The sequence below is a fragment of the Tympanuchus pallidicinctus genome, unplaced genomic scaffold (assembly GCF_026119805.1).
Source record: "Tympanuchus pallidicinctus isolate F22 unplaced genomic scaffold, pur_lepc_1.0 scaffold1, whole genome shotgun sequence".
Taxonomy (NCBI): Eukaryota; Metazoa; Chordata; class Aves; order Galliformes; family Phasianidae; genus Tympanuchus; species Tympanuchus pallidicinctus.
The window spans coordinates 74,412,602-74,438,364 of NW_026294618.1; the positions used below are offsets into that span (position 1 = coordinate 74,412,602).

General features: G+C 39.0%; 1 protein-coding gene across 2 annotated transcripts in view; it reads right to left on the reverse strand.

The window, feature by feature from the left end:
- The window catches only part of PLD5 (phospholipase D family member 5), a 163,767-nt gene extending 139,769 nt beyond the window's left edge, over positions 1-23,998 (reverse strand). The window contains exon 1 of one of the 2 annotated variants that reach the window (XM_052684977.1): positions 23,777-23,998. Coding sequence is in view for 1 of the 2 variants with exons in the window: in XM_052684961.1 (XP_052540921.1) it covers positions 20,307-20,492 (186 nt within the window). In the remaining variant the exon portion in view is untranslated. Of the gene's footprint in view, positions 1-20,306; positions 20,544-23,776 lie in introns of those variants that run through there. The other variant, XM_052684961.1, reaches the window with a different exon arrangement.
- Between the last annotated feature and the right edge of the window lie 1,765 nt (positions 23,999-25,763).

Sequence of the window (25,763 nt, forward strand, 5' to 3'; positions counted from 1 at the left end):
GAGAAGAAAATTGAACATATTTGTGTAGGAAAACAACAGATCCTTTCCTAGTCAACAGACAAAAGCTTCAATTCCATGAAGTGAATTTTTAAAATTAGGCAAATGTGTAAGGCCTACTTTGTTTTACTGAAGAGTCTATTTTTCTGGCTATATGATGGGTATGTCTAAATTCATATTTTAGCTTGCTCCAAGAGCATACTTTTGCAACTGCATAAATCTCTTAACCATCCCTGTCTTGCACTTGGAGATGAAGTGCCATTCTTTTTTGGATACCAAATAGTAGGAAAGAAACACTCCCGAGACAGATAAATCCATTAATACTACAGAAAACAAAAGTGACAGCAAATCACAAGATCACTTGTCTCTTCCGGGGCTGGAAAACCCAAAGCAATATAGGTTTGGATGAAGCTCTGGTCGGGGCATTGCACGTACACTGATCATATCTGTAGAAAGGCTTATTCATTCTACTCTTACTTTCATTTTTGTAGGGTCTTGCTTCTTACACAGAGTCAACTACCACTCACAGTAATTAAGTGTGAAATACCGACTTGACATTGAGGAAGACTCAGGTGTCAGGGACATATGAAAACTGGGGCCAGAGTGTCTTTACAATATTTTCAATAAAAAAGACAAAAAATGAAATACAGTGGCTAGGATGGTTCAACCTCTATTGCCATACCACCAACATCTGCCTCTGACGTTGCAGGGCAACATAGCAAAATAAGAGGCATTACTTTTGAAGCAGCCTTCCTAACACTGGACATACAACACAGAAAGGCTAAATCCGAATCCACAAGAATGCTAAGGTCTGTAATACACACACATGGTTTTTATTTGTATTAAAAAACACGCTAGAATGATCTATAAGGAACCTATTAGAAGAAGATAAAGATTGTAACCTGAAATAATCTGAAGGCATTAATAAATGAGAAATAACGTTTTGAGAAAGAAAGAATTTGTTTTAACTTGGGTTTGTGCCTTACACAGCTAGAAATCAAGTAGTTAAAAAAAAAAAAACAAAAAACAAAAAAACCCAACAAATTTGGGTGAGATGAAACATAAAATAATACAATTATGGCTGGATTACTATGCATATACATAGATACGTATATAGATACAGATGCACTTGTACCAAAAACATTTTCTGAGCACTTTACTGAAGAAAGTTGACCCAATGATTCCAATGTTCTGAAAAACTTGAACAACTATTAACTGGCTGAAGAGTAGCAATGCAGCCATTACAATGGACAGAGTGAAGTCTGATTTACACAATCCCTTAGCTCCTGCACAACGCTTATTCTGCAGCACTCTCAATCTAATTCTAAATCAATGAAAATATTGGGTTCCCCAATGACAAGCAGTGCAAAATGTGAACAGGTTCTAAATCATCTCCCAAGCTCAAAGTAGGTGGTAGGAAATAAGGCTAGGATGGCAGAACAGTTAAACTTTGTTATTAGAAAATATCTATATATCAGGAATTAGTACTGGATTCCTTCAGCATGCACAACTATAGAAATGTTAAGGTACCTAAAACTACAAGATCTATTTGCAGAAAACTACGTTTTTGATAGAAGATAACATTCCTTTTCAGCCAAAAAAAAAAAAAAGTCACATCTGATAAAGCATGACTTTCTATTATTCTAGAGGTTTTGTTTTTACTAGAAGAGAAAAAGGTACATTGTACGTACGTGGTTACCCATTCATCTTTAAATAGAAAGGGAAAAAAAAAAAAAAAAGACAGAACACCCTAAATACCAAACCCTTTGGTAACCGCAATATAATGCTACAATCCATTTATGAAGAAATAGTCCCAATATTTTAAATAACGTCAGGTTAACTAGCAAATCAATACCTAGGCTGAATATAGTTTTTTAAATGAAGCATGACCTAAAACCCTCAAAACAATGGCTTTGCACTAACCAGCATTGCATAAGCCATCAATGTTATGTTCCAGAGAAATAAACATAATACAAGAAGACAGAGATGGTAAGACAAATTAATAGAAAAACACACAGTGCATGAGAATTTATTTTATGTTATGAGAAACACGTGCATACCCAATTTGCTTCAAAATCCTAATGCAATTATACCACAGGCTACATCTGTGTATAAGGCAGAACTTTCTGTGAACTGAAATGGAGTAACTTATTCAAGACACAACAGTAAAACCAAGTTGTTGTTGTTGTTAAGTATTAATAGCTCTCACAGACCTGGTAAATTTGTAATGAAAAGAATATTATTTCACCACTTTAATAATAACTGTAATGAAAAAGACTAGCTAAAAGTAATAATTCCGGAAAATGCAAGACAGTCTAGTAAGCTCTAAATATTTTCATACCAGCAGATGTTATTTTTGTTTGTCCTGATGCTTAAAAAGTAACATCATCCACAGTTATATATTACACTAAGATACAGTTAAAACAGCCCAGGGGTATAAGCATGGAATATGTGCTTTTCAATGAACTTCCAGCTCTGCTTTTTTGTAATTCACTCAAGAGAACTACATATTTTGTGGGCAAGTTTCCATTGATTCAATTATGAAACGTAGCTCCTTGTAAAAAATAAAGTATATATACACTATTACACTGTTTTTTTCTTCCCCTCATTTCCCTGCAAAGCAACCTTTAAATTCCAGTGAAGAGTTACATAAGACACTTATTACACCTATTTTAATTCAGCAGTCTTTCACCACTACAACAGGTATCACTTTGCAGGTGTTCATCACGTTGCTTGCCTATATAGGCAATAATCTTTAAAAATGCATTTTATAAAGTTATGTAGAAATGCAATCAAAGGAGTTAATAGCCATCTATCAAAGGCTGCCTGTTGGTTTAAATAATTACTCCAGTTATCTAAGAAAAATGAAATGAGCTGGTAATTTTTACAGATTTATTCAAGCATTTACATGATTTTGTTCTTGATCTTTCACAGGCCACGATGTGCCCAGTTTCACTGAACATATCGTTTAATGCACATTGTAACCTGCAAGTCTCGTTTTACACAGGAGGTGAGAAGGTAAACAAAACCTATGTGGGTACCAACTGTGACAGTCTCTCAACATGGAGCTGGACCACTTCAGCACATTCCCTCCTCTCTCACTGCCAAATTGCTCAGGCTGGCAGACAGACTTCACCATGTGCTGATAAGGTAAGTACCTCTTGCCTCAGCATGGCGTCTAAGTTGTATATGAAAGCTTTCGAAGGATGGAAATAACCAAATAGCACAGAACTGTGAGACTTTCTGCATAAACCAGCCTCAAACTCACTAAAGAGATCTGTAATACATTAGTGTTAAATATTTTTCTCAGTGCAACAGTACACAGAAACATACAACAACTATTCAGTGAGATGCTGTACCTATGCCCCAAGCAGTTGACTTCCCAGAAGACAGCTACAAAGATCAGGAGGGAGCCTGATAAAAGGGCTAAACAAGGCTTTAGACATTGTCTTCAAAAAGACTTTCATGAAGAAGGCATTAAAGTACAATCTGGATGAATAGACAAGAAAGTGAAATGAAAATCAACTGAAGGGCAAGACCCAGAGGGTGATGTCGAGGGCAAAAGAAAATCCCGTTGAAAGCCAATAACTAGTGGCACAGGTCAGGAGACAGTACTGAGTCTGGTGCTGCTGAGCAGTTTCATAAGAGAGCTGGATAAGAGGATAGAGCATAGCCTCAACAAATATGCAAAACCGGGTGCAGTGGCTGACATACCAGAGAACCTTATTGCCATCCAGAATTTTGACAAGCTGGAGAGGTGGGCTGACAGAAATCTCAGGCTATTCAACAAGGAGGAGTGCAAGGTGCTTCACCTGGGATCGAGTGTGCCCCGGTAGCAGTACAAGTTGAAAAGTATCCAGCCAGAAAGCAGCTTCACAGAAAATGATCTAGGGGTCCTGGTGGGCACCAAATTGAGTAGGACTCAGCAACGTGCCCTCATCCCACAGGTTAACAGTATACTGGGCTGTGTTGGACAAGGCATAGCCAGCAGGTAAAAGTTGCTAAGTACAAGGAAAAAATCAGCAGTGTGATGTCACATCTGAAGTGTGGCATTCAGTTCTGGACTCCTCTTTACAAGAGTGACATGGACATAGGGCTACAAAGATTAAGGTGGCAGCACGTGATACACAAACTAAAATACAGGAAAATCCATCTGAAACTTAAGAAAAAGCTTTTTTACTGTATGAGTGAATGAACACTGGCACAGGTAGTCAAGGAACGTGATGGAGTCTTATTCAAAAGCTAAGACAGGAACAGATCCTGAACAGCCTGCTTCAGGTGTCCATGCATGAGCAGGGATGTTGGATAAGTAGTCCTTTCCAAACCAATTGCTTCTGTGACAGCACAGCATGATTTCACTTGCAGGAACTCTTTTCCCCAAACCTTCCTTGAGTTTCTTTCCTCCCCCAGTCCCAGCATTCCAGGCTTCTGCTCTGTTTTTTTATTATTTTGTTTGGGTATTTCTATGGGAGACGTCTAGCAAAAGCAAGCACATTTCACATTGCCCATTCTGAGAACAGAAGCCACGATCAAGATTTTGACTGTGCTCAATATTTTCAATTTTTTCAATATTTTTGTGTGGTATTAAAATAGAGAATACTTTTGATATTAGCCTTTTTTCTTCCCCCACAAGTGCAAGGGAAAAAAAGAAGAAAAAAAAAAAAAAAAAAGATGCATCTGGGTTTTTCAGTTTCCAAAGGATTCTACTACTTTTCAGAAACAGGATGAAATTGCTTTTAGTAGTTAGATCCAGCAGATCAGGCTGGCTGAATTCACCATTTTTCATTTCTATATAATCTCTTCTATTTAATGCAATGAAGGCCATATACTACAGTAACATTTTTCAGAACATTCACTGTACCAGCAGATCCACATCTCCTGATGGTTTTTCATTTTACTTTCTCCAACAATATCTTGCATTGCTTTTCTAAATATTCAAGGATAAGATTCCTAAGTCGCTCTCAGAAGCCATGGTCACCCAGAGTACAAAAAGAGTAGAAGGGGCTATAAAATAATTTTTGCAATGTATGCAACGTCCGCGCCTGTGTTAAGGCACACCCCTGAAGGGAGCCAGATAAGAAGCATTTTGGGGGGAAATGAAATGACTGGTGAGTAGAATTAGAATTTATACAAGTACTACTACTACGTATTTAAATTTAAAAAAAGTAACACGTCTCAAAGTTTCACCCTTCCTTACAGAAAAGAATAGTTAAATTACTATATTAGAAGATTGAAAATAAAAATTATCTGAGGTTGCTTAAAGTCACATAAATGTTCTCCAAAATATTTTCTTACTGATTGCTCATATTAATACTGCCTTTCAGAAAACACACGGTCCACAAGGCTCTAGGCCCACACATATTTCATGGAAGCAAAGACATTTTCTAAAGAACAATCAAGCCTTACCTAGGAAGCAGAAGGCTGGTCTACAGAAATAACTTAGTCCTGTTATTTTGGAAAGTATTTTTCCTTTAATTCTTTCATCTTGGGTAAATAGAATTTTACTTTCTGAGACATCACTGGATTATGCTGATATTTACATTAAAAAAAATCTGCAGGTAGTTGAAATAATCTATACTCAAATATAATTGTGTATCACAACAGCCTGCAGCCTCAGGCTCAGATATCTGAGTTCTTACTCTGACAGAGACAGCTCTAGAAAGAATATAACAGGTGATGAAGTCAAATACATCCCTAAAGATATTATTTTGCTTTGAATTTCAACTAACTCAAAAGTATAGCAGCCAACAAAAGAGAGAAGCTACTGATGAGCTCCTCTTCTCACATTTCTACTTCTCTCTACAACAAATTCGGCTCACTTTGCAGCAGCGTGATTAATGGGTCTGATTAATTATCTAAAAGAAATGTAGCAATTTCATTAAGGTGGAAAAGTATTTAAATTGCCAGTGAATTCAGTAAGTTGGTCAACTCAGTTTCTGGCCACATGATCACAGTCAGCAAATAAGGAAGGTGGCAGACTACGTAACTCAGGAAGCTGGGCATCACTGAACCAGATGAGACTTTATATTTGTTTCCTGGATCATCTAAATCCAAAATGAAATGAAAGTTCAGTACCATTTCCCACACTCAGCTCCATCACTCTTCCACAGAGTAGCCATTTTCAGGAAGTCAGAAGACTTTCAAGCTAATCAAGCTAAACTTTACAACAGAAGAAACCTCTTGCAGATAAGGAAACATTCACAGTCTTCAGTATCAAAGTAGCACTTCTATTGTTAGTTATTCCTATCTCTACTGAAAAAAAAAAAAAAAAAAAAAAACCCACTTAATTTCAAACAGAGTCCCTAAGTCTCTCCATCAGCATAGCAGACAAATTGCAACAGTTTAATAAGGGAGTCATCTTGAGAAGGTAATAGCTAGATGTACTGAAGGACAGGTAGAAGGGAGGAATTTACATCTCTTTCCTTCTCTAGAGCAAACCTGATTAACATGAGCTATCTTGATTAAGGTATGGGGGAGATTACGAAGTGAAAATGGTTGCTTTCTGTATGCAATGATCAACTCTGTGGACAAGAGGAAAGCAGAAAACGTTGCTAATGTCTATCTTGACATTAGCAATGCTCTGTGACTCCCTTATAATCCTTCAAGAAATTGGAAAGATGTGCATTGAATAAACAATAGTTATTTCATTTCCATAGTCTTAGAACCTTCAAGACTATTTTATTTTCAAAGTAGTTTTCCACTGCAAAGCAGTATAAAAACTACTTGAGTACTGACATGAATCAATTGCAATTTACCTGGAATAAGGAGCGCAGAAAAAAAAAACCCTACCGTTCAGAATCAGTAGGGTTAAACAAACTAGTGAGACAGCTATATATCAAAATCAATATATAACTTTTAATCCATTTTACCTGTTTTCAGGTGATATTCATACATACATACATTTAGAGTGGGCTTTTCTTTTTTCACCAGGACAAAAGCTCCAGAAATATTTGTGTAAGTGAATACTTGCAAAATGATTACGTCAAGTGTGCTAGCATGCCTATCTCAGAATCAATGACTCTCTGCATGTGTTTTTAAAAAATAAAATAAGATAAAGACATATCATTATTTGTATCCAGTTGTACACAGATTTGTAAATAAATAAGGATTTTAAAACAATAAAAGCTACCAAAGAATTAGTGTACTGAAGTGGGACTGCGTTAGAACTCTGACACAGTTCACAGAATCACACAATCACAGAATCACCCGGGTTGGAAGGGACCTCAAGGATCATGTAGTTCCAACCCCCCCGCCTAGCAGGGCCACCAAACGTACACATTCAGATCAGGTTGCCCAGGACCCCGTCCAACCTGGCCTTGAACACGTCCAAGGACGGGGCATCCACAACCTCCCTGGGCAGCCCGTTCCAGAGCCTAACCACTCTCCTTGTGAAGAACTTCCCCCTAACATCCAACCTAAATCTTCTCTCCCTCAACTTGGATCCATTTCCCCTAGTCCTGCTGTTGTCAGCCCTTTTGAAGAGTTTACTCCCCTCCTGGGTGTAGGTTCCCTTCAGGTATTGATAGGCTGCAATGAGGTCGCCCCGCAGCCTTCTCTTCTCCAGGCTGAACAAGCCCAACTCCCTCAGCCTGTCCTCATAGGGGAGGTGCTCCAGCCCCCTGATCATCTTAGTCGCCCTCCTCTGAACCCTTTCCAAAATCTCAATGTCTTTCTTGTACTGAGGGCTCCACACCTGGACACACAATACCTCTGGCATTTGAAAAGCAAGAGTTGCCTCTACATTCGGTCTAAACACTTCATTTTTATTTTTTTTTCCTTAAGTGGTCTATGTAGCTTCCATACTCCTTATTTAAATCTAACATAAGCTAGTTAAATGAACCAATGACTCCACACGTCCAAGAATCAGAATAAGTGGTTCAAATATCTGTTCTTTTATTACATTTAAAAAAAAAAAAAAAAAAAAAAAAAAAAACAAAGCCACATAAACATTCTCATATACCTTGCTAATACACAGCAATGCCAAAAAGGAGTTGGAGGTTTGGTGGACGGCAAGCTATAATAAGGATATGAGCCAGCAAGATGCCCTCACAGTCCAGAAAACAAACCATATCCAGGGCTCCATCAAAAGAAGTGTAGCCTGCAGTTGAGGGAGTTTATACATGGACATTCATGACAGAGTTTCATCTCAGCCAGAGCCTTCAGGTGAAATCACAGTTCACCTTTAAAGTGACTATGCCAAGGAACAGAAAAAAAGCAAATACCAAAAAAGACAACAACCCTATTTCTAATTACTCACACAAAAATACCAAGCTAATACCCTATAACAGATTTGAGGTTTGGCTTTTGTATCTGAAAAATAACTTTGTATCTGATAAAAAAAACTTTGGCCCAAAGTTCTTTCACAGCAGTTCTTCTCTTTAGATTTGCTCTCTAATCCAATAGCTTTCACCGGCTGAATTGGACAATCTGATGTTCTCCTTTCTGAGGCCTTAAAAGAGCTTCTATGTTTCTATCACCACCCTAATACAGACAACAACTTCTCCAATACTAGTGGTTATGTTGCTTTTAACATTACATCATCATGAAGTCCCTAATTAGACATACAACCATTATTTGGAATTATATTTTGGGAAGGCGATAATGGTGGCAATAATTGAACTCTTAGCAGTAGCTGGTTCCTCAAACCACTATATTAAAGGTGGAACTTCTGTACTCAGAACTTGAAGAAATTACCCAATTATACTACCAAAAATTCACAACATCCAGAAGTAAACTGAGGACATTTAATATCAAACAGAATAAAAGGATAAAACAAAGCAACAACTGTTTCAAAAGGTTCTTATGAAAAATGTTCCGCTTCCAAATACTGAAAAAACAAACACTTTAAAAATCCCAGCCAGTTGGTGGGGAAAATCTTTTAATAAATAAATAAATAAATAACAGAAAGAGCTCAAATATAGTCCTCCAATTATTCTTACTATGAAGGAATCTCTATGCCTTTTTAAGAAGGGACCTGGGGGTGTTGGTTGATGCTCAGCTGAACGCGAGCCGACAGTGTGCACAGGTGGCCAAGAGGGCCAACGGCATCCTGGCCTACATTAGAAATAGTGTGGCCAGCAGGAGCAGGGAGGTAAACATTCTCCTGTACTCAGCACTGGTGAGGCCACATCTTGAGTACTGTGCTCAGTTTCTGGCCCCTCACTACAAGAAAGACATTGAGGCCCTGGAGCGTGTCCAGAGAAGGGCAAAGAAACTGGTGAGGGGTCTGGAGCACAAGTCTTATGAGGAGCGGCTGAGGGAGCTGGGATTGTTCAGTCTGGAGAAGAGGAGGCTCAGGGGAAGCTCACTGCACTCTATAACATCCTGACAGGAGGTTGTGATGAGGAGGGGTTTGGCCTCTTCTCCCAGGCAACAAACAGGACCTGAGGAAATGGCCACAAGTTGCACCACAGGAGGTTTTAGATTAGACATATGGAAAGAAATTTTTCTCTCAGAGAGTGGTCAGGCACTGGAATGGCTGCCCAGGGAGGTGGTGGAGTCACCGTCCCTGGCAGTGTTCAAGAGGCGTCTGGATGAGGAGCTGTGAGATTTGGTTTAGTGGCTTGTGGTAGAATGGTAATGGGAGGATGGTTGGACTAGATGATCCAACCTTGTGATTCTATCCCTCCCCCTATTTAAGGAAAGTGTTTTTTAAAAAAGAAAGCAAAAACAAAACACTTAAATGAGCTTCTATATTTCCATCATCAGCTTAGATGTTTCAAATACTTCATGTGTTTCTTGTGCACTGTGGCTTCTAAATCATGAAGTATTTACATACAGTAATTAGTACATAAGTATGTAAGTACATTGCTCCTACAACAAGCAAGTGTTTCTATATCTGTTTTAGACTGCTGCTCAGTCTATCTCAGATCAGAAGAAATCCTATTTACTACATGCACAAACTAGCTTCAAAGAAGCACTCCGTTACCTACCTCAGAAAAATAAGAAATATGTGATCCCTTGCTCAGGAAAAAGATTTCATAAGACTCAGAACAATTTTTCTTGTTCCCTTCAATATACAATGGTACTGTTGCTTTTATTTCCGCTCACTGAAAACATCCAAGCTTTCATTTAATTACAAGGAGAGGATTTTCCGAAAGAATTCACTGCTGGTTGGCATAACAAAAACCACACTCGTATCAAAAACTTCATGTAATTGTAGCCTTTTAAATTATTAGATATTCACAAGGTTGGCACACAATTCAAACCTTCCATTTTCACTGTAAATTCAGGGTTTTCATAAGTGCAAACTCGAGATTTATGAGCTTAAGTCACTTAAGATCTTCAGAAAGTGTTATCCTGCAGTTCAAGACTTAGATATAACCCTTGTGATAGAACATATATGAAGAACTTACAAAATTATTTCACTCGCCGAATCTTCAGTGGGAGCTTTACACAAAAAAAATCCAGCTGGGAGGTGACACGCAATACCTAAAATAGGGCTGTGGACTTCCCAGACAAGTCAAAGGGAGGAGCGGGGGGGTGTGAAGCATGGATTAGGGTATTAAAGAAGTAATTTTGAGCTTCATGGAAGAAGCAATGAGACAAAATTACAGAAGTAAAAAAAGAGTCTTGATTTGGGCAAGTAAATTGGTTAAAGTAGGTAACACTATCCCTGGAAAAGTAAAAAGAGAAATAGTTGTACAACACGGCAGATTTTTTGAAACTGGATAAGAAGCAACAATTACTTAACACCAAACAGATTGCTTGGAACAGACTCAGCAAACACAGGCCAGGTGAATAAAGTAGACAAACTTAAAACTACATATATTTAAAAATTGAGATTTCAGTCTAAAGTTTCAGTTGTCATACAGTTGCAGAAATAAACTTGTTTAGGCTGATGCATATCAAGACCATATGCAATACATCCAGAGAAGAGAGACTGGTATATTCCAGCTTTCCACAGGAGTTTGCTGCACCCGAACCAAGAGAACCAAACTCAGACAGAAGAACACCACATGAAATGGAATAAAGCAATACAAAGGGCTAGGTGCTATCTGCCTGCCACATGCCCAACAGGGAACTGAAAGAAAAGTCAGCAGAGACAAAAGCTTACAAAGACAAGGGCATTGTTTAAAGGGGTAACATTTTCAAAAGCACTTAAGTGACTTTGTTTCTCCTTATGCCCAAAAGAAATGCCACTGTTCAAACAATAAATCACAGTCCCTACAGGGGCCTGAAACAGCATTTGCTATATTCATGATCTTTTTGTGCACACGGCATCCCAAACACATGCCAACCTTCAGCACGGCAGATTTGGCAAAAGTCACATTACACAAATATATCACTACAAAAGAACTTTAAGATAATGTTTAAATTGCAGGGCATCATTCATCAATATCCTTTTATGTTCTTGTTTTAAGCCATTTTTAAGTTACGTTTCCTTCAAACATCCCAATCATCTGCACCAACCAGGGTGACTATGAAGTCCTCAGTTATGCAACACAACTGACTGTAAAGATGCATCTTCTTAGAGATGTAGAAATTACAGATACAACAGAGGCAGCAGAGAAGATATTCCATACAGTACTGTTTCAAGCAGCACTTACAGGAGTCTGAGTGCAAATGAGTTTTTATCTAGCAAACAGCCCAGGTTGACTCTGAAGAATGCTGTTTTTTCCATGAATAGACACATGAATAAATAAAACAGAGTAGCAAATACTTCAGACTGTGACTGAAGCAACCTCTATGGGAAGGAGAAGCTCACTACCCTACCAGAATATGTATTTACATATACATTACATATTCTGCTGAAAAACTAGGGAAACAGCTTTTTCTGCAAGGCATCAAAAGACCACTATAGTCAGCAGAAAGTCCTATAAACTCTAATGATGAAGCTATGCTAAAGACATTATTACAGGCCACAACATGTTATCTAGTGAGCAGGAAGAAGTTATCTGAGATTCTGATTTAGGAGAAGAAAGGAAAAAAAATACGATGGCTACCTCAGCCAATCATTTGCTCAAAACCTTTGAAGAACTTCATTCCAAAAGGTAACAGTGAAGGAGCAGCACAAGGTTACAAATGAACATCAACTTCCATTTACAGGGACAGAAAACACTCACCCATCACACTGCACAGGCTCTTAGAGTTGTTCAGGTCCTAAAGCAAACTGACAGTCAGCCCCACCTTAGTTCCATTCCACTCATCTTCGCACCATATCATGGGCTGCATCATCACCGCCAATCAAACAGCTAACCACAGGGCGGCTTCTGTCCGCAGTCACAAGAAAGCCTCAGGAAAGATGCTAATTCTAAGTTCCTATAGATCATCTGATCACTTGATTTCTTTTCGTAGTGTTCCAGGAGTAAAACTTAATAGGTGATCATTCGTCCCCTAGTAAACCACCATGAAGAATTAGCAGAACTTGACAAGTCTTTGTTACAGACACCAGTCACATTCATACACTCTTTGCTCACCTCATTCATTTTCCACAGTTGTTTGTGAGGCAATAGTTGTTTTTTGGTTTTTGCTTTTTTATTTTTTATTCCCTGTCCTTAAATCACCCACGCATCTCTACATAAATGAGCACATAACACATACAAAAAGATAATTCCTGTTATCATTAAAGTGATATTTTTAATTATTATTTCTTAAGCCTGGTGGACACTTTTTCACCCACACTTTCTAATTAGGACCAGAAGTACACAGTCTAACAGGAAGCAAAGAAAGCATTTCACAAATAGTCTTGTTTTTCTGAGATACCCTTAAATATCCATTAATTCACTCTTCTTCCAGCTAAGGGAAAGTTCAAATACGCTTGTTGATCTCTTTCCATATTCCTCACTCTGAAACACCCTAAAGAGGACTTTGACCTACTTGTCATTTACCTCATTTCCTGCATACTTTCATAAACCTTACAATTTCTTATATCTCACCTATTACAACCAGCATACCTCCCATTTCATAGCCTTTAATGGGCTTTTTCCCATGCTAACAGGGAATTGTTCTATATAAGTTACCCAACAACTAGCTTAAGCCAGACTTCTCCTTTATCTGCTTCACATACTTCAAGGGCACTTTCATTTTTTTGCCCTAAACTCATAATAGCTGAGCTGATCCATAGTCTTCTCTCAAGGAGTTATATACAACTGAAATCCGTAACACCAAAGCCAATGGAGACCTTACCATAGCTCTGGGACAAATCTAAGCAGAAGCGCACAAACAGCATTGAGAAAGTAGCCTTCAAATCACTGTTATCTTTGACATCATTCTCAAAGTTTAGTAGGGATTCTCCACTGAAGTAATGCCTGAAGTCGGAACAGCATATGTAATACCTTATTAAAATAAAATAAATTTAAAAAACCAACAAACCAACCCTGCCTAGGAAGGATCAGACAAGGAACTTAATGAGCAGCAGCACAATTTTTCTGTAATACGGAGAGCCCTACTGAGACACCATGCTGGAGACATTGCTAACTCTTACATATGTCCAAAAACAACAGCAACAACAACAACAAAAATCATATTTCTCATTCTGGTAGGCTTTTTACAACAAATACTAACATTCACAGAATTGTTAGCAAGTAAATTTGCCTTTACTTTGGTGTCAACACGATCACGAAAGTTAAACTTGAGACTGATAGCCTTACAATCAATCACTGACAAAATCCCCTTCTCAGCACTGCTCCACATTTGGTTCTGTTCCAAATGGCATAAAATGCCTTGGGGAAATTCAGCCTAATTTATCAGAACGGTAGGAATTATCTGAATTGCTCTTTGCTTTATTAGTAGCAATTCTCAAAAACATTAGCTCTTTTTTTTTATCCTATTAAACATTTTATTGTAACTGTAAATAGCGAAATACGAATAGCAACAAAATTAAAGCAGAAAGACTATAATTTGAACTACGACAATCAAATAATTTGTAAAACAAGCTGCTGCTGATGTTGACATCATGCAGGCAGAAATAGTAGGAGCTATGCTTTTTGAAAATCTTGGTTTTAATAAGAATTAATAATGTACGACTCCACTGTCTATAAACACTGAATACTTCATCTAGAGAAATGGGAAGATAGGTTTATTTGTGGTTATGTTCAAAGAACAAGTCAATGAAGCAATGCTAAAAACACCTTTGATATTTCTCTATCCAAGGCAAGACATTACCTATATAGTGAAATTACTCAACACAGTATAAAAAAATTATCCAAAACATTATAAAAACACTCTAATTCTGTTTCTTTATAAAAACTAAAAGAATTGTGAATACTAAATAACTGTCAAAGCAAGTTTTGATAGATACGCATCCAAAAAAACAGGAATAAAATTGTAACCTGATAAGAAATGACAGATTAAATTAATTCATCAGTTGTACCAGAGTGGCATCAATTCCCTCGTTCTCCTCTGAACCAGAAGTTCTGACTCCTTGCATGTATTTCTTCACTTTCACCTGAGTGGCACTCTTGCTTACTAAATCACAATAAGACGGTCGCAGTCACAATAAACTCACTCTTAAGCTCTCTTTGAGAGAACAGCAGGTTAACTTGCTGCTTCTATAACACCTGAATATGGGATGGCCTCAATTCTCAATAAGTGGTTCAACTGCATCCCCACCAGATAAGGTGGCATCCAGGTACATATTCCTTATTCCTCATACTGGAAACCTAGGGATACAGGTCACATAGTCTAGTAACATGTTCTCATGCCTCTTCCCCTGAAGGAATGCATCCCATGGAAGCAAGCCCACATCAGACCAGGTGAAAAGTATGAGGAGGAAGGAACAGCAGATATAGCATAGTTACACACTGGACAGAGATCCTACCTTCCACTGCCAGTGGGTGGAAAAGCACGTGAAGGAAGAACAAAAGAGCAAAGTCAATAGCAGGAAAGAGAGAGATGCAAGGTGATTAGATTTCTTTCTCACTATCCTACTCTCTTTTTAATTGGCAGCAAATTAACTACCCCCGAGTTTGTATTGTCTATGATTACATCTGTTAAGTGAACTCCCTGTCTTCATTTTAACCTGTGGGCTTCCTAATCTTACTTTTTCCCTGTTCAAGATGAAGGACTGGAAAGCATCTTGGTGGGCATCTAACAACCAGCCAAAATCAACTCACCACAACTAGAAAAATGAACTACTAGGTATCATATTTTCGTATGGTAACCACACAAGTCAATTCTTTCCTCTGTAAATCCAGAGACACCATTCTATTTTTCAAGTAGCATGGGGAATTTGAACTCTTTCACATTTTCTACCCTAAAACTACTCAGTATTTTCTCTCTACTGTTCATGCATCTTTATCTCCCCTTTTCCATGCTTTTCTGAATGGTTCTTTTTCTCTCAAAAAAAATGTCTACACCTGCAGAGAAAAAAAAAAACACATTTCTACAGAAGAACCTCCCCAGTCCACCTGACAGCAGGGAAGATAACCCTGTGCTGCTACTTCAGCAGGGACATCAACGCATGCTAATGACACTGGTACAGCCAGGGGACTCCAAATGTCAGCTTTTTGTAGAGAAAGAACCAAAAAATCACTCTACGTAATGGAGTTTGATCTCTTGACTTTAATGATAAAATCTAAATATAGATATCAATCTCCAGGACCAGATAAGTATTTGGAATTCTAATCTACCATGAAAAGCTTCTAAACCAACACCTCTAACTCCTATGAATGGTCTCCATTTATGTAGCTTCATGTAAGGAGTACTTCCTGGTATCCAATGTTATTCCATTGCTTATTCTTTCCTAATGAAAATTACGTAATTTACAAACTCCCCCCCAAACCCTCACCTTCCCAAAAAAAAAGAACCCCAAGAAAACTCCAGTGAGTTTGCATTCACAGCAGGAAGTTTTGGAAGAATGTGGAATAGTTTTCTAAATTCCAATTCAGATTCTTTTAATTTTCTCCCTTATGCTAAAGTGATTTGGCTTGGCTTTGAATTGTAAACCAAATAACAGGAGTGCATTAAGCTACATTCACCTTCTCTGTTTACGTATTATTATGCAAATAGTATCTTCCACCATCCTTGGAATGCATTTCATTTTCGACTTGGCCACAAGGCTCTGAGAAGTACTACAGACATGCTAGGTCTAAGACAATTCACAGTGCTGCTGGATACTTGCCCTTGTTGCCGTACAGCATTGCCCTCTCTCTGCCTTATCACCTCCTTCCTCCATAAATAATAACACAGCCAAAGGGACAGCAGTATGCTGATCTACTGCACAGCACCAACTGGTCAAGACAACTCCCCTAGCAAAAGAGCATTTAGAATCTGAAAATCCCAGTGTTGATTTTGCACTTGATTAGAATTTATTTAAAAACAAGAGATGATGCAAGACCTATCAAAATTTTTTCCTCACTATGGCTATATTAAAGGTAAGAGATTGAGCATGTCCAAGAAGGTACAAATCTTCTAGTGCCAGGTCTCCCAGCAACACAGTTTTGAATCTGATTAAAAAAAAAAAAAAAAAGGAAGATTTTTTTTTTTTTTTTTAAACATAATTGAGTAACCAAGTAACTTTAAAAGTTTAAAGGAATATTGCTAATATTTGAGAAGTTGTATCTGTATTTGTAATAAGAAAAGAGTATATGCTTGGAGCATATCTGTGCTAGATTTAAAAAGTCTCTTTTTTAATGTTATTACTTATGTTCTCTTTTACAGGTGAAGGTACTTAGAATCTCTTTTGCTGAGCTCCTACAAAAGCAGCTGTCCAATATTTATCATTATTGAAAGATGCACAGATATGGCTGCAAATTAAATTAGATCTAGGTAACTCCCACCAGCTAAAAGCCTGTTAGTCATTATTCCTCTCTATCATGTTCTCTCCCTCTTACCCAAGTCACATCTGATCAAAAAGACAACACCAGAGACAAACAAATGCTATGCAAAAGGAGACAGTTTTTCATATAACAGTTTCTAGTCCAGTTATTTCCAGCAGCAGACAAATAACTTCACAAAAGTTATTGTGAACAGCTTGGAACCAGCTGAAGCAGACCCTCTGAATTTAAACAACCTGAGCTCTGCAGAAACAGTCAAACATCTGCAGCATCACTGTGGTCACATCTGCAAAGTTCCTCAGACCTCTGTTTTCTCTGTTAACATATAAATTTAGCTACAACAGAGGTATACAGAGGCCTCACTGCAACAAAACCTGCTCACTGGTGTGTTCTTTAAGCATGTTAAAGCAGTCCTATAAAATCTTAAAGATATCATTTGAGCTCAAAGGAGAAAACCATCAAGCTGCGCTCAGAACCTGTGTGGCATGGATTGCATTACTCTTATTTGCAGTAAAGATAATCCTTATGAAAAACCAACCAGTGATGAAACATTGTATGAAGGTCATTTAATGTAAGAACAGTTAGCAAGATGCCAGCAATACGTTTCACCTTTTGACTTCCACAGTCAGTCAATAATGAAGCATAAAATAACTTAAAGAAACTGTATCACATCTGTGCATCTCAACATCTTGGCTTTTAGCATTTGAAACGTTATGGCAACAGTTGAATTTTGAACCTCTTCACTACACTCTTCAAATTTAGACCCATTTAAAAGAAGCAACACCAAAACCTCCAACTTTGTTTTGCAATCCAGAAGCAAACTGTGCATTTGAGGTTTTTCGTATTATGTACACATATTTGAAAATCGACTTCAGAAAATGTTTTTCGGTCCCTCAAACTATATATGAATTCATAAATGTCACATATGAATAAGTCATGCCACTCACTTTAACGAAAATCAATACATTTTATCTATTGTGGTCTACCAGAATTTACTGGAAATAGCATTCAAAATATACCGGCATAATTTTATCCCCATTACAACCACAACGAGGTCAATGTAAGAGAATTCCAGTGAGGAAAAAAAAAAAAAAAAAAAAAATCTTTCCACGAGTCTTAAGGAATACCTGTATTCCGTTGCATTATAACTATATGCAACTTCTTTTGTCTACCCCCACCATCACCCATCAAATTTATGACGACGTACTTTCAAAACATAGGTGTCCATGCGAATGCTCACTCCTTGCATATTGATTTTTTGTAGGTATAAAACAATGTAATTAGCTCAAGGAAAGCATAGGAGAGTGAGGGGCTGCAATGAAAAGTTTTTCATGACTGCCATCTACCTTGAAGCTTGTACAACATCATCATCCAATATTGGCCATAAGCTATCATCTATCAATGCCTACACCATTCAAAGCAATGCAATTCTGATTAATAGGTTTGTCTTTGGGGCTGGAAGAGCAGGGTGTAGAAAGTAATTTCTTTGGCAATAAAACACTGAAGCTCTTGAAGATTTATCTGAAATAGAAAATAATCTTGCAAGAAAAGCGTATAAGCAAAATGCAATCTAGAAATTAATACATGTTTTATTCACATTCATTAAGGGAACACATCCAACACCTTGTCTGTTACAACACTCAGGACTAATGCAGTTACTTTAAATCACAACAATATTTTCACATACTTGAAGCTGGCACATCTAACACACTGCAGGGTATTCACAATAAGTGCCAATGAAATACTTCATTGAAAGAGAGAAATATTAATGTTATAGATATATTTTTTTCCAAGTATGGTTCAAGTATGGTCTGGAAATAAAAATAACTGGATCAAATGAGAGGGAAATCCCCAGAAGAACATGCATTTGTATTCAAGTGATAGCAGAAAAAGCTTTTCACACTAATGCTGCAGGGTTATTCAAGATAATTTCTCTGACTAAATATCCAAAGATCCCAATGACAAACAAACAAACAAAAAAAAGCCTCCCAAAATAAAGGTTTAGCACTTGGTCATCCTCAAGCAAGCTAACAATTATTTGATTTCAAATGCAGGTATTTGAACATGCAAATATTCTGCTACCAGAACAGTATTTAGCTACAAAAACTTAACAGATTCACCATCACCTCAAACGAATTATCAGTCATTTGCTGATACATATTAACATGTAGGCACACATAGCAAAATCCTGTCACAAAAGCCAGAGGTCAGACTGCTGTGTGTCCTGTGTTTTAGCCATCAGCTGTGCTGAGATAATGCACTGGCCTTTCTTGATTCACAATGGGAGAATGCTCTCCTTACAAGCTTACTACTGTGAAGCATTGTTGTTAGCGTGAGAAAAAAAAATCACAAAAATGTGTGTGGGAAGGCAGATAGGATTCAATATCTTTGTCAAAATTTGAAATGCGTTATTTCCAACAGTTTATCAGTTCTCTTCATTTCCCCAGAAGCATAAACAACTCAAATTTAAGATTCCACTAACAAGGATAAGATATTCTGCAGGTTGGTGGGTAGACAAGGGAAGGGGTGAGGGGGTGGGGTGAGGGGAAGTGTGATACTCTATCAACCACTCAATTGAGGGGTTTTTTCAGGTTTTGTCTTTAAAGGATTATACTATGCCATTTAGGATTTTCATATAACAAAGACACTTTATTCTTGTAATAAGAACATTTCTTCCTGAAGAGACTTCAGGTAGCTGTATCATAGGAAATATTTTTCTGTGCATCTTGAAGTCAGTGTGACTGATTACAAGTTATTCATCAATACAAAGGATAACATTTTTGTATTATGCAAACCCATCCACATTCTTTTGCATTCCTGTACACATGCAGCCACTTTCATGTTCTGTACTGTACACTGTAACAGTGGAATTAATCTAATAAGCTACTCAGAAAACTCTTAGACAGTATGCATGCCATCTCAATCCATTTCCTTCCTGTTAGAAGTAACATGAAAAATGCTTTCAAATATAACGAGGCAGGAATACTTAGAAACACCTTAAATTCTCATAAAATATTCACTAGTTACCCACAGCATCAGTTCAACTATGGTTCCAAACGCACTTAGTTAAGTCATGTATTGTTGCTGCAAAAATAGATGCCTCGAAAGAAATCTCTACTCCATACAGACTGACATTTTCAGGGTCCTATGCAGGAAGGAGACAGAAGGAAAAAGCCACACAAACACATGATAATTAAAAAAAGAAGAAAAAACTATTTTCATTTGGCAATTATAGAACTTCACTATAAACACTGCAAGATAAATGCTCTAACCTCCATCTGCACCATCCCAATGTTTCTCCTCCCACATTTGGAGGAACAGAAAAATAAGCCAAGAACATTCACAAATATTTCCATTGAGGGAAAAACTTCCATGTGGTTTGGGAACAGCACTGACATCCTCTTTACCTCGGAACTGACCAGCCTGGGACCTCTGAGTAGCTCCTCTCTCTAGCACTTCAGAAATGCCATACTCAACCACTTGTGCAAGACCTCTCTTCTGGAGCCCAAGCCGACAGAGACAGCCTACTAGAGCACCCACATAGAGGTCTAGAAGGAAAGAAAGAAGGGAAGGAAATAGAAGCTGGCTTACATGCTCCAGTTTGTCTTTCCTCCTCAGCCAGACGCTGGCACTGTAGTCCTGCTGCTTGACGGTGCTGTAGAAGTTCGCACCTACTCTCGTGAGGCTCGGCGATGGCTCCCTGGGTCTGCTCTTCAGCCTCATCTGCTCGAAGCCCTCATGGGGGGATGAGGAAAGCCAGTCATGCCTGACTTCCATCTTGACATGACAAGGCACAGTCCAAAGAAAAAAATTAGAAGAAAGTGGAAACTGAGGGACACTAGAGGAAGAGGGTCCAAAAAAAAAAAAGGGGGGGAGGGGGGAGGGGAAGAAGAGGAAAGCAAAAACAATAATAAGAAAAAGAAGAACACACAAAACGTGAAGAGAAGGGAAAAAGAAGGGAATAGCAAGGAAGGAAGGAGGGGCGGAGGGAGGAGGAGAGGCTGCAGGTACGACAAGGCAGCGGACCGAGAGGACTGAGGGGTATGAAGGCGCTCCCCGCCGCCGCTGCCTGCCGCCTTTGCCGCGGGGAGCGGCTGCGTGCTGCTCCGCGCGGGACGGCGGCGCGAGGAGGGCGGCCCCGTGCAGGCGGAGGCCGGGCGGGGCCGCAGCCTCCAGCTGCCTGCAGGTTGGCGCAGTGGAGGGGCCGCCGCCCGCCCGGGCTGAGCTCCTCCCCGCCTCCCTCCCCGAAGGTGGCTGCGTGCGAGAGCACAAAGCCGCGCGGCTCCGGGAGAGCGGCTGCCGCAGCCTCCCTCCTCCCGGAGGGCAGAGGCTCCTTCTCTGCAAGCCTGGGAGCCTTTGCTTGCCCCTGCCCCTTAGGCTGCCGGGTACCCCCGCAGCACCGCTCCGCTCCTGGGCGGGAGCTCCCGGGGCTTCCCAGGACCCGGCCGAGCCGCAGCTAGCGGTCCCCGCCCCGAGGAAGGCTGAAGCGAGCACGGCGCGAGCCCCGTGCCCGGGTCTCGCCTTGAAGCATCGTCGGGCTGTTGCCGTGGGCCAGGCAGCACCGGCCTGCCCGCACACCTGTGTCCCGAATAGTGGCGTTTGTCTCAACGTAGAAAATGCTTTGTGGTAGCTCTTACAGCCCAGAGCCATCTCGTTTTGTAGAAGTTATAATGTGTTGCTATTTAGCTGAAACTTGTTTCAGCAGGGAAAAAAAAAAAAACAAAAAACCAAAAACAAAACAAAAAAAAAAACCACCACAAAGAAAACTACAACCTTTCTTTTTCACACTATGAAAAGCCACATCAGTAGTTGCTCAAACAGTGTGCAAAGCTAGGATGTGAAAGCTTTCTCATACAGCACCAAGAAACAATTACTGGAACTTAGCTCAACATTTCAGTTTGGTGGCTGTTTACTGGTAGACAATCTGCAGATTGCTAGAGAAGTAAACTGATGCAGTCATTCAGATAAAGTGATACTGAACTCAGAAGTCTACACCTGCATCTACTTAACTGAGAGTAACCTTTGAATGCTAAAGCTGATCATTCATATCATTGGATGAGAACACTAGAGAAGAGCCCTGAGCTTACTACTTCAGCTGGAGAAAAGCCTACTTCTGTATGAATGGAAAGAACAAGTTAGCTATAAACAGAGTAACTTATGCTACAGACAAATAATTTTTACCAGTATAAAGGACTTCCAGGTTTCCCCCAACTCCAACAGAGAACTAGAGAGAACCTTCTCTTTGAAAGGCCATCAATGCATTTTCATGACACCTGGAGCAAAAATCAAGTCCACATGAGCACTGCATGCCAGATGACCCTGAAGGATCTAAAATTCAACATGCAGCAAATCAGAGCTGCAGTAGTATCTTAATTTAAGACTATCCTGATTAAAAGCATACTGAACAAAGCTTTATCTGCTGATGCCCTCTTAAGAAATTTATATGGGCACAGATGCCCCTATTACCAAAGGACAGGAATGCATTCAAATGTTCAGTAAATAAAGAAATAAACCAAGCAAACAAAAGGATCCAGACAACTTGGAGGTTCTACAAATATCTGTGTGAAGTTCTTACAGAAGTATGCTGTAAAGAACAGCCTGCATTATGCTGTTATTTGCATAGGAAATATTTTTATATCGGTATATAAAGCACTGTAATGCTTTTTTTGTTCCTCTGGCTTTCTTGGTTATGGGGACTGCAATGATTTCCAAACAAGTTATTAGCACTCTGCAATTGCCACCTGCTTTCCTTTCCATCCTTTCATAGGTCACTCTGTGACAAATCAGAATCAATATGCCACTGTACTTCAAGATAATACACCGTCAGACTCCTCCACGTATTTTAATATGCAAGCTTTGGTTTTTTTGTGTGTAAGGTTAATTTATCTCATCTTTCCTAGCTATTCTACCAGCAACATCCTCATCTGCCAGATAAGCTCCCTTCTACCTATCTAGAACAGTCACAAAATGGAGTGCTGATGTTGTTTTAATCCCTAGGCTATGAAGTAAGTTTGATCACCTTTCAAGATATTTTCTTAGTTGGGACCCAACTGTTTCATCTGTGTGCCTTCCTGCCACTTTTACTGACATTTGTATTACCCCAGTACTCTTCCAGTTAGGAATTAGAGACAAAAGAAATACAGAACAAGTGCATTCAAGTCATTGTACTTCCTGAGCCTTTGTTTCCTAAACCTAAGCAGGAAAGATTTTGAATGGGAAAACTTAGTCCAGTGGCTACATTTTTTGTGCTTTCATTAACATTTTGCTCAGGCAAACTGAATCTCAGTTAATACATAGCAGTTAATTCAATTTGAACTGTTTTCCAGATTTTCTTTTGCAGTTTATTTCTACTTTGGACCTACGCAATAAGCAAAGTTATTCAGACCAAAAACATAGCATCCAGCTTAACTCAGAGATAATTCAACTCATTAAAATTCAATCAGCTCTGTAGTAGGTCAGCTATTCCAATTGGCTCTATGAGGTAGATTCAGCTGCTGTCTTTCATGCAATATTCAGAATTATCAAACACCTGCTCCTGTGAAAGCACTTTGCTTCTATAGGTAGGTGATTATAGTAGCAAGGCTGACTGAAAACAAATGTACTTACATCACTAGCAACAGATGCAAGTAAAGCATAGGGTAATGTTATTTCACTTTACTGTGGCTTACATGGCCATTTTCTCCAGTTCTTCAACCCTCTTAAGATCAAGACTCAGAGAAATACCTTCAAGGCAGCCTACAGAGCTCTCCATCTTTTATACCAATATGTTGTAGGGTTAGTGTTCACTCAGGCCCATGAGAAGAATTAAGATACAGGCAGAAACTTTTCAGATAGGATTAGTATGTGTATAATATATAGTTAAAATACCACAGACAAAAACCACCACAATCTTTTCCCACAGAAGTCATGCCCAGACAAGTTTTAAGGGGTGCAATAGCTTTCTAACCAATTTTTAGATAAGCAACTCAAGCAATATACCCCATATACAATCCATTACATATACATTAGACCAATAATCAGCAAATATCATACACCTAGACAATTTTTTTTTTAAATCATACCTGTAATAGCTTCAAGACATCTTCACAAAGCACTAGACTCAGTACATTCGTGCTGCAGATCTACACAGTGCGCAAACCCTGGCCCACTTTAATTTCCTACACCTGCCCAGAGCAGCAGGCAGTGATTGCCTACAGGCTTCACCTGGTGCTCAGGCAGAGGGCTGTGTCAGCCACCAGCAGCACTGCTCCTGGCAGCCAGGCAGGAAGGTAATGGCCCAGCTGAACTTGCCTTTTCATTTAGAAACTGCCAACAAGACTCAGCTTGGGGAGAGAAGGAGAAGGGTCTCTATAACTTCTTGTGTAACATTGGCACAACCCAGCTTGAGCTACGGGCCTTTCAAACAATGTTAGAATTGCCAGCTCCTGCTTGGCTCTCTGAATTCTAGTAGCATACAAAGAAAAATATCCATCGTAGTGGTCTGTATCCTCTGTGCTGACAGCTTTTCATTTCTGCTAGCTGGGAGCAGCTGGCAGCGACTGAAATGTGGGTCTCACAGGAAAGAAGAAACATAGAGGAGAAGGTTTTGCCCATAGTGTGATCTCCTACGCTGCCATCCACAAGGTCAAAATAGTACAACTCACTACATGAGAAACTAGAAAAAAAAAAAAGAAAAAAAAAAAGCTGGACTTGTACATGGAGTGTTTTTAGTTACAAGTAACTTTCATATTGTTTTCCCAAGCCCCATGCGACAAAGTGCAGCCTTTGGACAGAACGTGTCTTCAGTTTTTGAAGTCGTAAGTATGTAATAGTAGGGTCAGGCTAAGGTTACAGCAAAAATTTGGAGCTTCAGAGGTAAGGTTATGAACACATCAGACACCTATTTCAGAAATAACATGGAAATATTCTTATGTTCCCTGTTTCAGGCCTCCATGTCTTTATGTTAGTAAATTTTTCTGTGTCTCTTGACTTAAACTTTAAGCCCAAACTCTTTCTTCTATTCATAACTTCCAGTTTTCACAAAACATGACAACCACCAGGTAGGAACATCTGGGCATCACTCTCCCCTATGTCAGACATAGTTGAAATCAGTCGTGTGTTTCAGAACACATTGATTTGGGACTAAAAGACAATCAGTGTAGTTACATAAGCTTCACTTCCTTTAGAAGGCAAATAAAAATATCAACTAGCCTATCTCCCATTTGAAAAACACTATTATCCTCTAAACATCATTTTAAAAAGTTCCAATTTAACTAGAACTGCAGGGCTAGAACTAATCTCCCATACCATCCTTTTTACCTTCATACAATTAAAGCTAGTCCTTTTGGTTCATCATGTGCTGAACATGTATCAGTGCAGATTGGGATGCCTTCACTTTCACTAGGGATAGTGACAGAACATTTGATAATTTTCATCTCAGGGCCCACTCTTTCATTCCTCCCTTCTTTTTCAGATGTGGGCTTGATAATCTTGTCCAGACAAGTTTCATCTTGCATCTCAAAATAATGTTCATTAGTGGCACATAATAATGGGGCCAAATTCTGTCCTCCTTTACACCTCTCTGTCCCCACCAGAGTCAAGAGACAAAAATAACTGTATAATGAAGGTGTATCCAGGGGCCAGAATTTGGCCTACATTTCTTTAAAATAAATCTGCAGCAAGCAGTGCCTGTCTAACTCCCCCAGGAATGAGACCCTTTACGCTCGTGTGAAGGACACTGGCTTTCTCTTTGTTTATCAGGCAGGTAAGTTCATGTCTATCTCAGCTTGGGCTCTTCATGCTGAGTTTATCTTGTTGGTACAGCTAAGTGCAATAGGCAGACTGCTGATAAGATCTAAGCTCTTGAGTGCTCATACTCTGAAGTGAGTAGTTTAAATTGTTCCAGGGGTTTGTTGGTCAGCAGAGGAAAAATACTTTAAGGAATCATTTTTTTTTTCTAATGAACTGAAACAAAGGCACAGCAGGTGAGGGATATGCACAAGTAGAAGGAGCGATCTCCAGGGACAATGGAATACCTTTCATTTTATTTTCAACACAAACATAAATTTT